This window comes from Crassostrea angulata, chromosome 1 (genome assembly GCF_025612915.1).
Source record: "Crassostrea angulata isolate pt1a10 chromosome 1, ASM2561291v2, whole genome shotgun sequence".
Lineage (NCBI taxonomy): Eukaryota > Metazoa > Mollusca > Bivalvia > Ostreida > Ostreidae > Magallana > Magallana angulata.
The window spans coordinates 14,890,045-14,906,111 of NC_069111.1; the positions used below are offsets into that span (position 1 = coordinate 14,890,045).

At 35.5% G+C, this 16,067-nt stretch overlaps 2 protein-coding genes and 2 long non-coding RNA genes across 4 annotated transcripts; 3 read left to right on the forward strand and 1 right to left on the reverse strand.

The window, feature by feature from the left end:
• Nucleotides 1-38: 38 nt before the first annotated feature.
• Nucleotides 39-3,318, reverse strand: LOC128186877 (uncharacterized). Its single transcript, XR_008243989.1, has 3 exons — nucleotides 3,120-3,318; nucleotides 2,299-2,439; nucleotides 39-121 (listed from the first exon to the last, which is right to left on the reverse strand). It is a non-coding gene; the product is annotated as an uncharacterized LOC128186877 (long non-coding RNA).
• A 1,774-nt stretch (nucleotides 3,319-5,092) lies between these two features.
• LOC128177630 (uncharacterized) lies at nucleotides 5,093-6,008 on the forward strand. Its single transcript, XM_052844431.1, has 5 exons — nucleotides 5,093-5,185; nucleotides 5,290-5,400; nucleotides 5,515-5,610; nucleotides 5,695-5,790; nucleotides 5,913-6,008. Exons 1-5 carry the CDS (start codon nucleotides 5,093-5,095, stop codon nucleotides 6,006-6,008), a joined length of 492 nt encoding a protein of 163 aa, XP_052700391.1.
• A 344-nt stretch (nucleotides 6,009-6,352) lies between these two features.
• On the forward strand, nucleotides 6,353-6,920 carry LOC128175087 (uncharacterized). The gene is made up of 3 exons (XR_008242633.1): nucleotides 6,353-6,464; nucleotides 6,556-6,646; nucleotides 6,800-6,920. It is a non-coding gene; the product is annotated as an uncharacterized LOC128175087 (long non-coding RNA).
• A 6,146-nt stretch (nucleotides 6,921-13,066) lies between these two features.
• On the forward strand, nucleotides 13,067-15,601 carry LOC128165894 (uncharacterized). The gene is made up of 8 exons (XM_052830837.1): nucleotides 13,067-13,178; nucleotides 13,270-13,360; nucleotides 13,514-13,624; nucleotides 13,833-13,883; nucleotides 14,222-14,311; nucleotides 14,435-14,506; nucleotides 14,670-14,965; nucleotides 15,107-15,601. Exons 2-8 carry the CDS (start codon nucleotides 13,310-13,312, stop codon nucleotides 15,129-15,131), a joined length of 696 nt encoding a protein of 231 aa, XP_052686797.1. The 5' UTR covers nucleotides 13,067-13,178; nucleotides 13,270-13,309; the 3' UTR covers nucleotides 15,132-15,601.
• Nucleotides 15,602-16,067: the final 466 nt, after the last annotated feature.

Sequence of the window (16,067 nt, forward strand, 5' to 3'; positions counted from 1 at the left end):
TTGCGAAACTTTGATGATGATGATGATGATGATGATGATGATGATGATGATGATGATGATGATGATGATGATTGTAAACAAGCTGTTCAACGTCTTTCTTTGCTGTAACAAAATAGTTCCCCTAGAATGAAAAAAATTAAGAACATTAATTTGTATTTTACAAATGACTTACGGTGGTATGGGATACCTCCAGATTGTGACGTATTATTTATCGAAATAAACAATGAAATCAAATATAACTTTGTAAGCACTTTCTACTCCATGTTTGTAATCTAACAGCGTAGCGCAGTGGGTAAGAGGGTTCACTTCGGATCTGTAAGTCATGCGTTCGAATTTCTCTTGGGATTTTAAAACTTTTACCTTTCCTAAAAATTTTAAAACGTATTTTTCGAATAAATATTGGGAAATTTGAAAATTCTTAACCGGTGAAAGTATTCAATTGTATATCGACAGATGTCCCATACCACCTTAATGTTCCTCGAGCTCTTCCCACCAATAAATCATTTGATAAACTAGACAACATTGAGATCATGACGATCTCAAAGGGCCCCGCTTAGTGGACATAATGATGAGAAGTATTTCAGAGAATTTTGCTTTGACCTTGACTTCGAAATTTTCCACCTGGCATAGAATGTCTAATTCAATCTCATTACCAATTACATAGAGGCATTTTTGTTCAATCTGAACAGATTAACCAAATGGTAAATAATCTAATGGTCTTAAACTGATTATAAAGAGATATGCTATAGTCTTCACATTGACTTGGTTCAAGGTCAATGAACCTGAACGCCATTAACCAAAAAGTCTGTTATACATGTATATATATAATATCATAATTATATATTTTGGCAATATTTTTAGTCAGTTTCGGGCAGAAACAAGCCAGTTCAAGAAATGTTTACATTCTTATCCTCAAATGTACAAGATGGCAGCACACCTCCCTTAAGCAAGACCTATTTACAGTAACTTTACTCTGTACAATGTACATTCAAAAAGTATGAATTATCCAGGGATGGATTGACCCAATCTAGATCCTCGTGTGTATTGGTATACCCCTTTTAATAAATAACTACATTTTTTAAACAATAAAAGAATGTACTACGCGGATCAATTATTGTTCCATCGTAAGGGGTGGGAAATCCGAGTTTTAATGTTCCCGAGCTCCCTGAACTCCGCACATGCAATGAATAACTCTTGCTAAAATAATTTAAGCTCCATGTAACTTTAGACAACTTACATGTTTTTTGTTATTGTTGTTTTTTTAAAAAGAGAAAACAAATATGTTCAAGTTTGTTAAGGTTACGCCCATGCACTTGTATAAAAATACCAAGTATTATTCCCTCTATTTCTTATATAGTTAATTCATAGCTCTAAAGAATCAGCCAGACTGAAATCTACACGCCCCGTTCATAGATTGGTCGAAATCTACAGCGGCTGAAACTGAGAAGAAATTGAAAGGTCTGAAACTGACACGCCCTGTTTATCGATTAAATTGGTCTAAATATACAGCGACCTACGAAATATCACGGACTGCACGAAATAATCATGATGATGTCAGACTCAAAGTATCACAGGAGACGATTTGGCTGTTGCTTTTAGCTAACGTACTTGGTATGTACATTAACAGTAATTTAGTAAATTTTACTTACTTTTCTTAATCAATTTATTAATTAGTTAAAAGGAAGATGTAAATATAAACAATAACATGCTCTCTTTGATGATTTATGTGGGTTATGAAGGTAGCAATCATTGCAGAAAAAATTTACATAACCCCTAATGTCGCTACCTTCATATCCCGAATGAATCCCCAAGGAAAGCATTTTATTGTTTAAATGAATACTAACAGACATTTTTAACATTTTTGGGGGGCAGACATTGCATGTTTTAATATTAGACAATTTAATTAAACATACAGAACGTACGTACCAGTTTTGCATAGCAATAGAATTACTAATTTTAAAAAAATGTTTGCTATACATTCATTTTTTTAAAATATAATTCAGGCACGTAGCATCGTTTTTTTAATGTTGAAAGGGTGGACTATCCCGAATATTTTCAAGCAAACAAACAAAAACAAAACTTTGCTATTTATTAAAATACAAAATCAATAGGGGTGGTGGCAGTTCGTTCAAAATTCATTTTTTATATACGCTCTATAAATTTAATCAAGAGAAAATTTCTTATTTGCAAAATAAGGGGGGGAGGGAGGGAGTCGCCCCTTGTCTACTCCCCCATTACCATCTGACCACCTTAAACTACATGTACGTGTCTGATTGTAACTAAAGCATTTTAACTTACTTTTGAAGACCCGTGTTGAATTTCTATTGTAATTGTCTTCCGTCAGTGTAGTGTTTCGTTTCTAATTGCTAAGATTTCCCAGCTACAAGCCTTTCTTTGTCAGTTTCAGCGCAGGCGCAGGGAAAGATTAAGAGATTTCTTCTACATGTAATATAAAAAAGAAGGCAATGTGAATAAATATTTTTTAATAAACGCATTAAAGAACGCATTCGCAGTCATGTAGCTACGGGCGCTGATCTAGAGAAGGATGTCAAAGAGTTTGAATATCTCACCCTTCAGAAAATATCAAACCCTATACATTTACATAATTAAATTACGGAAAAGTAAGATTTTGGTTTCCCAGGCAAGCAAAAATATTCCTCGGACCCACCCCCCTCTCCCAATTTGAATTTTTTTTTATCAGTTTAGCAGAGCTGTTGCAAGTAAAATTTGGATGTTTCACTGCCATTGTTTAACAAATTCCAGGATAAATACCAATTGCACGAATTTTTTGTTTAAAATAAAAGGTAAAAAGTTGTTGATTGTCGAATAGATTGTTAAACGCAAAAATACAGGCACGTAGCAACCACTTTTTCTCGCAGCTACAATTTTTCTTTAATTTACATGTAAAAAATACAACCCGCACTTTTTTGGGAGTATGAAAATAAGGAAATGAAGAGTGAACTTAAAATTAAAGAGATACTTTGTTTGGCTTGTCAACCCCCCCCCCCCCCCCCCAAAACACACACACTTTCAAAAACGATGCTACGTGCCTGAAATAAATCACCAAATGACATAAAAATGCGAACATGTAGTGCAAATGTATTTGAATTTCTACGTACCTTTTGAATTTTACCAGCTCTTTAAACTAAAACAAATTTCCAGACAGGATTCTGTTCTTGTAGGCCGCGCAAGACTATTTAACGCCCATTACCCTCGAAGACTGCTCAGAACAATGTGTGTCCCTGCTCTTGGTCACGTCGGCAATCAGATCGACCGTACGATGAGCGATCATCATGGACACACTTGTTGGGCAATCAACCTTTAACCATGGAGTCAATGAATTTCAGACAGAACAGGTGTCATATTATACTCATGAATCAACTACCATCTAGGTGAACCTTGAGGCACCGAAATTTTAAATGAATATGATATTTCTGTCAAAATTATGTTAAGTTACATGATGCAAAAATATGGGCAAAGATATAGAAAATATTAATTTTTCTTAAAAAGTACAGTGTAAGATCAATATACTTAATTATATACTTGTAATTGTACATGTATCATGTATTAGGTAGAATAAATTAAAAAAAATTAGGAAGCAATTTCTACAGTACCGGTTAAAAAATATATCTTATTATGCAAAACTTTGGACAGCAGAAAGAATATTTTGCAAATTGAACACTGAATTTTCAAAAACAAACGAACGCTAGATGGCGCGCAAGACTCTCGTTTTCCGTTTCTAAGTACCGAACGTTATTTTTACCCAAATATCATTGCGTCGTATTTTTTTTATGACGTCATAATCGTTCCCGAATTAAAAATGAAAGTTGTGCGGGTTTCAACAGCGTTGAAAGGAGGAGATTTTGTTTTTGTGCGAATTAGTTTTTTTTAGTTTAAACAATATTTATTTAGTGAATTTCATCATACATATTATAATAACAGTACACAGAAGATTGAGAAACAAGCCAAAATGCTTATGTTAATCTCGCTCTCGTCATTTTACAAATGAGAGGTGGGTAAAATTTTCAATTACAATAACACTGCATATAAACATTGATTAGGAAAAATGTAGGAAAAAGAAAAAAGAAAATGAAAGGCGAGAAAAGAATAGCTGGAATTGAGTATTGGGACAATTGTATCAAACCAATAGATAATGTCTATACTAATAGACTAAGGTTACTTTAACATGTATTAATATTGAACCATAATGTTGCTTAGTAGCTCTAAATAAGCATTATATATCTGTGAACATACAGGTACATACAAATATGGTATTTAATGTAATACAGTAGTTATAGTAAAACAAAAGGTGAACTCAGAACCTTTTACTTTCAACAAGAAATTTCTGGACAAGGTAAAATAATATTGTTGTTTTCACTTTCAGATAAATTAGCGTTACCATATAACAATAATTCAACATTAAGAAAATATGGAAGTGTCCTAACTCTGGAATATGTATTACAGTGTAATAAAAAATGGTCAGTACTTTCAACTTCGCCGCAAATACAAAGAGGCGAGTCGCTTAATTTTCTTTGAAACAAATGAAGATTAAGACCACTACATTCTAGTCTTAATTTGGAGTGAAGAGTTTGGCCTATTCTGGTACCTAAATGCGAATGCGAATTCTTAAAGTTTTCATTGGAATTACCGAAAAAAAAACGCGATGGAACTTCCAAGCAAATTATGTTTGATTAAAAACTATGCAATATGTTGTTAAAAAAAGATTTGAGCAAACATATTCTTAAGTAAAAAGAATTCATCAAACATAGATATATCTGTTTTACGACATATGAAGTTTCAGGATCTGTTGATAACATCGCCCATGCCCTTTTGATGACATTTATGCAGGCCACCAAATGTCTTTTCTTTATGCTTGTAATATATATTTACATATTCAGATGATGAATATTCATCACATTCTTGCGTTGATAAAGAAAATGGAGGAAGGGGGGGGGGGGGGCGGACCCCCCCCCCCGCAAATTTAAATTTCTTTAAATCTACAGTATAGAATTACCAAAAATATATCGCAGACCCCCTAGAAAACTCAAAATACCGGCAGACCCCTCCTTAGAAAAATTTTCTGGACCCGCTCATGATATTTATTCTTTACTTTGGTCAGGTATTGGCTTCTCGTGATGGAACATTAAGGCGAGAAGATGAGCTGATCTCCTTTTACATCCGAAAGGTAACAAAACATCCCAAATCCTAACTTAGACCTGACTGATCTTTAACATATTAGTCAGAGTATGTTATTCCGTTATTAATTCACACTTTTTCTTTTCGCTTTAGGTGGTTGTCCTGAATATTAAGACTGTAGAAATTATTTTCAGACCCAGATTTACAGAACCAGTTGATCTGAACTGGGCCACATCAAACGATGCTGGAGACTGCATTGTCAAGGTAGTTCGTTTTTTGACACCAAAAGGCAAGACTATTTACCATTTACATTTTTTTCTACTTCATCTGATCTTAAAATACATGTATAATTATAATAATCGCGACTTTTCCCTTCAGAAATCGGTGAATGACGGGATGAAAGAGACAGGGGGATACAGTCACGTGATCACAGGAAGAAACTCTAAAACCACCGAAGTCAAGGGCGATAATGAAGTAAGTAAAGTTTGACTCAGCATTTATTAATTCATTCATTTTTTCTTCCTAATTTCTATCATCATATCTTTTTCTCCTGTGTAGAAACACGACAGGAACAACAACCAGCGTCGGAAACAGACCAAGGGGCCGACTACAAACTGGTCTCCAATTCAATCTGTTCCTGCAGCTATACAGGAGGTTTGTATCGTAACTACGATTTAGAGATTTATAGATGCATGTGGATGATGTGTCACATTGTTAATAAAAAAAAAACTTTCAAATTTTAAGGAAAAAATTAAAGAATTGTTGTTGTTTATCAGGGCAATAACAGTGAAACAAAAGGACAAGAAAAGGTGAAGGCCCGAGCGGCAAGACGAAGACAGAGATTGAAGATTTCTTTACTGATCCCGTGGTAAGCTCTCTCTCTCTCTCTCTCTCTCTCTCTCTCTCTCTCTCTCTCTCTCTCTCTCTCTTAAAATGACGAAGCGGTGATCTGATAATGATAAAAATAAGATAAAGCTCCAGTAATCCAGCAATCAGTATAATGCTAAATAATGGAACGGAGTTTGTTTAAATGTTTGAACATAACATAAACGAAAAATGTTTATCAATTTAATCTAAAAACAAAACAGATTATGGGTCAAACATAGATCTATGTACTAGGAAAGAATCAAGATAACCCCGAAAACATTATATATAATAAAAAAGATATTGTTTAAACATTTTATTGTGACATCATCGATCATAATTATGTACAGTATAGGACCCTTATTTCTGACGTCATAATACGATGACTTCATCGTTACGTCACAATCAACTTCAATATCAACGTCACAATGCATTCAGATAGTTACAGCTGAAACATTGAGAAGGTGAGTAAATCGCAGTGATTAATATTATTGAATATTTTGAACACTGATTAGATAGTAACGTGAAAATTTAATCAAAACAGTTGTCTTGTAGGTTCATGTCATATTACAAAAAGAAATAAGTTCTTCTGACGATGGCAACGTGTATTGGCTATTACGATGAAGTCGAGAGAGAGATGGAAAGGGTGAGCAATTCTACAGCAACCTCATTATCCACAATGCATCCGTGAGCCATGCACCAATCTTCAAAATGAACAAACGATTACTGTCTATCTAACCACCCCGTATCGCGGGTATTTCACAAGCAGTTTTTAATTTAATTTTTACTTAATTTGTAGAGATTTTTCCCGAGGGAGGTGATCGACGAGTACCAAGACTCCTTCTATAGACAGTATGGGATTATACCAAATACTGCAAGGCCGCTACTGAGTGACTTAACCCACCAAAAGGTGGCTATACAATCTAATTGCAGGCAGCGTGTCCTGGAAATTAATTGATTTTGCATAATATTGAGTTATTAAATATTTATAAAATAATCATTTCAAATAAAACTTTTTATAATCATCAATCATACTTTATTTCCTCTGTTAAGAGATATATGACAACATACAACTAGCATATGATTATATACAATTTATATACACACACACACACACACACACACACACACACACACACACACACATTACATGTACACATACATGAAAATGAAAACAAGAGAAAAAGTTATTTACAGTGTCCCATAGGGGTAATAGCCTTGAAGTGGATCAGGTAGTAGCGGAAGTGGCAACTGTTATGGATCGGAAGTATGCTGCCGCTGTCGCCCGAACAAGATTGAAGTTCAGAATGTGGAATGATTTATTGTCCGATTCATGACTTGTACGACGCCCGAGAAGTACATGAAATAGGTCGTTTTCAGAAAGACCACATAGTTCCGCGCATAATTCTATGTTGAAACAGTTTGTTATTATGTTCCACCAATTTTCACGTATTACCACAGTAGCTGGACAGACACAAGAAGAATGTTGAAACACGTCGACAAAGGATTTACCGCACAGAATACATGAATAGGGATTTCCATTGAAACTTACACTTGTGCAGAGTTTACAGATGAACTTGCAGAGTTTGATTTCCGAATAGTTTTCAGGTATATTCCAAATCGAGGAGGGTTTTGACTCTCTGAAAATTTCTGTGAAAACTAGGAAGTCAGGGTCATGAGACATCCGCGCTTTTCGTTGAGAAAGGTGTGAATTAGTAACATTGTTGCGGACAATTTTCTTCCAGCAAGGTTTCTCGGGAAAGGTTCCGTCTTTTAGAAAATCCCACAAGTAAACTGTAAGGTTGTAAGATTGGAGAACCTTTATAATATCAGGAATAAAGCCAAACTGATTTACGGAAAGATCGTGTAAGTAAGAAAATAATCTCGTTAGAAATATCCTTTTTGTTAGCGTTTTTGGGTCTAAACGACAAAGTCTCCCAAAGAATAAAAGCTTCCGAACGTCAATCTCTGCGTTGATAGGTAAGACGTCAAAAAAGGATTCGCACATGTCTGATCTGCACAGTTTTGGTAAATCCAGCGAGTTCTTACAGACAAAGTGTTGAAATGCGTTTAGTTTGTTTTTGTCTGTTAGAGACAAGTTGCACCAAAGTTCGCATCCATAAAGCACTGATGGGAGTACAATTTTTTTGTATAGATGGGATAACGTATTAGGGTTAAGAAATGGTGTGCCAAGATCGGATAATGCAAAGTAGGATTTTCGTCCTTTGTTGCATGCTTCGTTTATTCTATCTGAAAGTTTACACTTGTGGTTGATTACGATTCCTAGATGGTTGTAAGATTGTTCACAAGACACTTTTGCAGGACCTAGATGCCAGTTTGTGTTATCTAGTTTAGCTTTTTTAGCGCGAAACTGTAGAACACATGATTTAGACGCATTAAATGTAAATCGCCACTTGCAGGAATAGTTGTATGCAATATTTAACAGTGTTTGTAGCGCAAGCGGAGAAATACCAATTAGAGCCAAGTCATCTGCTAAGGAAGTGCAGCTGCTAGGTATATTGAGTATACCTGTGTTTGGACTACCGGACTGTATGGCATGGATGAGATCATTTATGTAGACAAGATAAAGGAACGTTGATAGTACGCCACCCTGTCGAACACCTTGTTGTACGGGAAACCACTCTGAATGAGTTTGATTTACGACAATTGAGCTTAGGGTGTTTTGGTGGCATTTGTTAATGAGAGACCATAATTTGCCATTAATACCAAGTTCATATAGTTTAAACATTAGTCCAGGCCTCCACACCGTGTCAAATGCCTTGCTGGTGTCAAGAAAACATACGAATACATTGCTTCCTTGTTCTAAATTATGTATTATTGTCTCTTGGAGATTAAATGACGCTGTCAGACAACCTAGTTCCTTCTGAAAACCCTGTTGTTGAGAATGTGGAAAATCTTTAGTTTGTAAAAGTTGTTGATTGATTCGATTGTACACAACCTTTTCAAAAAGTTTAAAGAGGCATGGTAATAAGGCTATTGGTCTGTAGTTGTTGCAGGAATCTTTAGACTTGTTTCCTCCTTTATGTAATGGAACTATAAGACCACGTTTCCAACAGAGAGGGATATAGTTATATTGCACAATAGCATTAAACAGCTTCAAAATACAAGCGATAAGTGATGCACCACCATGAATTATGTGTTCATTGGTTACAGAGTCGTCACCGGGTGCTTTACGTAATTTGAGTGTATTTATGGCTGACGTTATTTCTGCTGTTGTAAGTTGACCCCCTGGTATATACCCTGTATCCTCTTCACATTCAGTCGTAAGATGTTGGTACTTATCACTAATCGTGTTTCTGAATGCGTGATCGAAACTATCGTCCTCCAACGGAGTATATAGTTTCCTATAGAACGAAGCGAACGTTTCCGCAACACCTTGTGGGTCTGTATGAGTAACTCCTTCTTCGTCGCGGATTTCTGGGTAGATTCGGGATCTCCTTGGCTTTCTGCGTTTGGTTAATTTCCAAAACAGGCGGACGTCAATTTCTGCGGCTTTGTCAATGTCACTGTATACTTTTCGCATATATTTTTCGTGTTCCTCATTAAGAGCATTTCGAAATTGTCGCTTTGCCCGCTTGTACTCTCGGTATGGCTTAAATTCCATCCCACGGGGTCTTCCCTCGGACACCCATACCCTACGTTTGTTCCGTTCAATTGTATGTAGATTTTTGACAAATTTAGTCCATTCTGGTCTAGTGTAAGGGTTGTATTTGGAAAAGGGGACCGAGTTTTGAGCGCAAGTAATTAATATTTCCGTTATATCACTGACGAATTTATCAATGTCTTTATCCACCCTGATTTCGCTTAGTAGTAACTTGTGTATGTTGCGTTCCACTTGGTTTCTATATGTTACAATGGATTCAGGTGTTGCCTTGTGCCATGCGGGTAATATGGTGTTAGAGTTCATTAGAGAGTGCCTTTGAATTTTAAGGTCAAAATATGCTAAAACCGGTAGATGATCAGATGTGATGGAAAATGCACCCTCCTCAATAATCTTATACCGTTTCAACCCATTGAGAACATGTTTGTCAAAAAGAATATAGTCTAGTGTTGTACTCTTCTGGGTAAACGTGAACTGTTCCCCCTCAACGACAAAATCCTTGTTTTGGATACACAATTGATACTTGGAGACAAAATTAGATAATAATTCCGCCTTAATCAGGTTTGTATCACTTGTGTCAACTAAACTTCCGTTGAAGTCACCTGCAATAATAACTTTACCATAACATGAGTAATATGTGTATAGGTTTTCGAGTATGCTAAGTTCTTGCGTGTAAGCATCAATATTGCTATCAGCTGGCAAATAAACACCGATTATGTAGTATGTGTTACCAGAATGATCATCGAGTTTAATTCCTATAATTCGTCTGGTATTATAACAACTGACCTCTTTTACAGAAAACATTAGGGATTTCTTATACATGATAGCGACGCCCCCTTTACCGGTGAACGCCGAATTACCGTGCATTATATTTTCATCGTCAAGTTTGACAAAACAAGCATATTCATTGTGAATAGAGTCAAGATAATTGTGTGTACTTTCTTTAAGTTTATGCTCTGTTATGACCACAATATCACACTTTTCTTTTTCTAAAAGAGTTGATAAACAAGTTGTAGATGAGATCACACCCCTTACGTTCCATGTCATCAACACAACCATTGAGATAGTAAAGTGTAAAATACTAGTTTTGTTCCACATGTATGTTTAGGTATTTGTCTGGGTGCGGACGTCAGTAGGAGTTTGATCAGTAGTTGACATGGGCGTCAGTGTCCCAGTCCTCCTTATCAAGTTGGTTCGCACATTTTTCCTCCCATTCCCTATTACTCATCCATCGCCTGCATCGAACTCCTTCAGGCCAAAAATCGGGAGCTTCAACAGTTTTAACAAATTCTAACGGAATGTTTACTTTTGCAGACAGGCGGGATCGGTAATATTTCGGTGTGAATAACATTAAATGGGTTGTTTTTACTCCTTTGCACTCGATAAAGTTAGCTATTCCGGACTTTGTAGATTTTTTATCAATGCCCGATAGATAATATCTTGCGGTCTTTCGATAGGTTACACCAATGAAAATATTTTCTTCATGTTTAGCCGGTATTTTCGATTTTTGTTTATCATCTAGCGTTACCACGCAAGACTTGCCATCATACTCGACTGATCTGAAGTCTGGTTTTCCTCTTGATTCGTTAACGGTAGAGTCTTTCTCTAAGGTTCTTTTTTCCTCAGGGCTCAGTGACCGCGACCGTAATACTTCAGAGTTAGTGAAGCGAGACGGTGCAGAACCGTTATATCGACTGTCACCCAAAGTTGATCTCGTAGAGGTGCACAGTGGGGAGCTTATAATCTGGGTCGAATCTACTTGGGATCTTGAAGAACAGAAAGTTTTGTGAGGTGTGACGACACTTTCGCGTAATTCATGCACTTTTTCGGCTATTATTTGTTGGGTGCGGTCTAGTGATGTAGCGGGTGATGTTGTCAGCGAAGGGTCATCTGCCTGCTCCGATCCCCTACATGATTCGCTAATACTAACGTTACTCCCTCTTCGGTTTTTGATTGTATCTTTGATAGTACTCGCATATGTTTTGCTTGGACTTAGCGCGCTGATTTGTTTTTGAAAATTGGTGCTTACTTTCGAGAGCCGTTTTAACTCTTCGTTGGTTTTGGTTTTGTCCATTTGATATTCCATTTTTTCTGTGTCCAAAATCTTAAAATTGTCGGACGTGAGCTTTTGGAAAGCATCATATTTAGTAAACCTTGACATTGATTCTCCCTTGAGACGGTCATGATCGGACTGAAGTTGTTCGAAATCTGATTTAAGTGTGTTGAAATCAGATGTTAAAGAGACAATTGTTTTATCCTTAGAATTGACTAAGTTCTCTAAGCTTGCTACTTTTTGTACGAGTAATTGAATTGTGGTCTTTATTTCTACAGCGTTGATTTTGTTCAGGTCTGACACATATGAAGAACTCTTGTTCTTATCGAAAATCTCGCTGACACAAGACTTATCACCCATGAGAAACATATACAAAATATAACAGTCTTTAGCATATTTTGTAATGCTTGAACCGCCTTTTGTGGATTTTCTACTCAAGAGTTTACCTGGTGGACAGTCTGGTAGGGTTTTTGCACGCGAGCACAAAGCATTTCGATACCAGCAGATAAGTGTTTCATCATTCGAACACAAGTCTAGCAGCTTAGTCATGTAACATTCTTTTGGTAAGTTTTGAAGCTGAGTATCTAAATTCTCAATATCAATCGTATCTACTGCAGTATGATATTCATTATCTGCTAACACTGGGGAGGTTTGTGACACAAAGTTACTAAGCATATTAGGGTGACCTTCTTCGTAAGGAGTACTCACGGTTTGCGAAGTAAACAATGCCGCAAAATCATCGTTATCCATCGAATTTTCACAATTCAACACATCTGTCAAAAGATTACTTCTAGAATCATTTGCTGTACCAATTTGGCGATCATTGACGCTCTCAGAAAGGTTTAGAATTGTTTTGTTTTGGTGAGGCGGTTTGACGCGCCCGCTACTACTGGCTGCCATTTTAAGAAAAAAACAAATTTTAAGGAAAAAATTAAAGAATTGTTGTTGTTTATCAGGGCAATAACAGTGAAACAAAAGGACAAGAAAAGGTGAAGGCCCGAGCGGCAAGACGAAGACAGAGATTGAAGATTTCTTTACTGATCCCGTGGTAAGCTCTCTCTCTCTCTCTCTCTCTCTCTCTCTCTCTCTCTCTCTCTCTCTCTTTAAAATGACGAAGCGGTGATCTGATAATGATAAAAATAAGATAAAGCTCCAGTAATCCAGCAATCAGTATAATGCTAAATAATGGAACGGAGTTTGTTTAAATGTTTGAACATAACATAAACGAAAAATGTTTATCAATTTAATCTAAAAACAAAACAGATTATGGGTCAAACATAGATCTATGTACTAGGAAAGAATCAAGATAACCCCGAAAACATTATATATAATAAAAAAGATATTGTTTAAACATTTTATTGTGACATCATCGATCATAATTATGTACAGTATAGGACCCTTATTTCTGACGTCATAATACGATGACTTCATCGTTACGTCACAATCAACTTCAATATCAACGTCACAATGCATTCAGATAGTTACAGCTGAAACATTGAGAAGGTGAGTAAATCGCAGTGATTAATATTATTGAATATTTTGAACACTGATTAGATAGTAACGTGAAAATTTAATCAAAACAGTTGTCTTGTAGGTTCATGTCATATTACAAAAAGAAATAAGTTCTTCTGACGATGGCAACGTGTATTGGCTATTACGATGAAGTCGAGAGAGAGATGGAAAGGGTGAGCAATTCTACAGCAACCTCATTATCCACAATGCATCCGTGAGCCATGCACCAATCTTCAAAATGAACAAACGATTACTGTCTATCTAACCACCCCGTATCGCGGGTATTTCACAAGCAGTTTTTAATTTAATTTTTACTTAATTTGTAGAGATTTTTCCCGAGGGAGGTGATCGACGAGTACCAAGACTCCTTCTATAGACAGTATGGGATTATACCAAATACTGCAAGGCCGCTACTGAGTGACTTAACCCACCAAAAGGTGGCTATACAATCTAATTGCAGGCAGCGTGTCCTGGAAATTAATTGATTTTGCATAATATTGAGTTATTAAATATTTATAAAATAATCATTTCAAATAAAACTTTTTATAATCATATTTTCTACCTTTTTGTTTGCGAATAATGTAATAGGTAATTAATTCTGATTAAATTCTATCTTATGTATAACAATTAAGATTTTTTTTCTAGAAACAGCGAGAAGACGCTTTAAGCATTGAGAAAGTCTTGAACCGAGTAAAGGTACAACTCTTTATATTTCTAAACTTTAAGGGAATAAATGATATGACAGTGATATCCATGTGTCCATATCTGGCAACTTTATTTAGAAATAAAGATTTACTTTAGATTTTACTCGTCAGAATAATATGATTACCGTTAGTTAAACCGGTATACATCTATGACATTTTGGCAAGGCTGCTTTTTCCGTGATAGCGTTCAGTATTATAGTGCCTAAAATCTTGTTTAGTCAAAGACACGTCTTTATCCTCGTTACTTTCACCTCAATATATGATTTAATAGACGTGATTGATTCATTTAAAATAATATTCGTCACTGAACATTTATGCTTCTAAACACAGGAGTACTTTAGAGAAATCCTCAAGGATTGCAGAAAAAGCATCAGAAGCGAACTTTTAAAAGGCAGACTTCCTAACCACGTCTTGGTAAAGGTATGTTATACATCAAATTGACACATTTTATGGAATAATCATGCATGCAATCATATATTATTTCCTTTGCATTTATTCTTTAAAAAATCATTCAAACATCATTCTGTTTGTTACTTTAAACAGGCCAAAAAGCTACTTGATATGTTTAAAGCAAAGAGAAAGTATCTAAAGAAAATGCGCCCGGAACAGTTTCTGGTGAGTAATGAAACTACATGTATTTTATTGTAATCTAACAAAAAAACATTCATGCATACTATATGTGTAACAAATTTATCAATGCATACTTTAGTGGGAATTGTACAAATACATGTACATGCGTGTATGAAAATAATTAGTTCCGGTTTTAACCTCTTTCTAGACTCTTCTAAACGACCACAATATAACAACAGAATATTTGAGGCAGTACATGCTGGACAAGCCGAAGCACTCTGCAAAAGAGAAAACAGACCTCTCATGGTGTGTCACAAAGCAAAAACCGGAACTGACGTCAGGGAACAGAAAATGGGATATCTCAATGGACAAACTACTGAAGGTGGAGATAGAGCAAGAGGAAGATGAAGAGGATGACGGTTTTGCGCCTCGTAAATTGTTCCTTTCTGGCATAGAAAGCTTCAAGCCAACCCCTGCAAAGGATGAGGTGCAGATCATGGAATGGTAAATAGCACTAAAAATATTTATACAGCAGATACATGTGTATAATTGTTATTCATTAGTGTATATTGTACTGTGCAATAGAGTTACGTGTACTTTGTCAGCTACAGGTATGTATAATTCCATGTTTGTTTATCATTACAGCAAGACCATTCGTCTGAGACGTTGATTGCAATCATTCCTAACCTTAGAAAAATTTGAAGAGGATGTTTGCTTAGTTCTGGAAAAAAACCCAGCTGAATCACACATTTGTTGCAATATTTTGACATTTTAAAGGAAATAATGCTCATCGATGGACGTATTTACAAATGAAAAGAAAAGAGAGTGTTTGAACCAAAGACCCGTGAACAGTTCTTGATCTACACTATTTCATGTTTTAAATGCTATAGGATGCAATTGACTTTTAACCTAAAGTTTTGGAAATCTTGTAATACACTAGTATTGGCTCTAGAACTGCATGATTACAGGTTCTCATTTTATATATTTTTTTACTATCAATTTTACATAGTTACATATACATGAGTTGATTTCGATTCTTTTCTATTCTCTTTTCTTTGTCAATTTTCTTATTAGTGTGATATCTTTATATTAAAAATTGAAACATTATTGCAGAGTTTACATTGAATGCAGGTCATTTTTTAACGGAAAAAGATTGAATACTAGTATTTTGACGATTTAATTTTCTCTCTTTGTAATAAATTTGTTGTTTGAACATTTTGTTGTCATGTGTTGTCAATTATACTAAATTTGTTTATGACTTGAACAACAAATCACCATTACCTTCTCATATTAATACTGAATAAATTGAGATAACCACTAGATGAAAAGTCGCTTGGCTCAAAGAAAGACCTGAATATACGTACGGATTATCCAGGTAAAACTTCATCTAATTGTACATGCGCTAAAACAAAGCCTATATATACCACGAATCCGTTCTATTACTATGGACAACATATTTCCTTTTAGATGTATTGGAAACCTATATCAATTTGTAGGTTACTGTATTATTTCATTACTGGTATTTTTATAGTCTAGGGTCATTTCTTGAAACACAATCGTTTATGAAAATATGACCCATCGATTCACGGATCTCGGACTTCGACCT

What these genes read in the sequence shown, in the direction of transcription:
- LOC128165894 (XM_052830837.1), top strand. Translation starts at nt 13,310, where the DNA reads ATGGCAACGTGTATTGGCTATTACGATGAAGTCGAGAGAGAGATGGAA. An exon ending in CTAACCACGTCTTGGTAAAG is followed by an intron (nt 14,312 to 14,434) that starts GTATGTTATACA and finishes TACTTTAAACAG; the next exon opens with GCCAAAAAGCTACTTGATAT. An exon ending in TGCGCCCGGAACAGTTTCTG is followed by an intron (nt 14,507 to 14,669) that starts GTGAGTAATGAA and finishes ACCTCTTTCTAG; the next exon opens with ACTCTTCTAAACGACCACAA.
- LOC128177630 (XM_052844431.1), top strand. Translation starts at nt 5,093, where the DNA reads ATGATATTTATTCTTTACTTTGGTCAGGTATTGGCTTCTCGTGATGGA. An exon ending in CTGGAGACTGCATTGTCAAG is followed by an intron (nt 5,401 to 5,514) that starts GTAGTTCGTTTT and finishes TTTTCCCTTCAG; the next exon opens with AAATCGGTGAATGACGGGAT. An exon ending in TTCCTGCAGCTATACAGGAG is followed by an intron (nt 5,791 to 5,912) that starts GTTTGTATCGTA and finishes GTTGTTTATCAG; the next exon opens with GGCAATAACAGTGAAACAAA.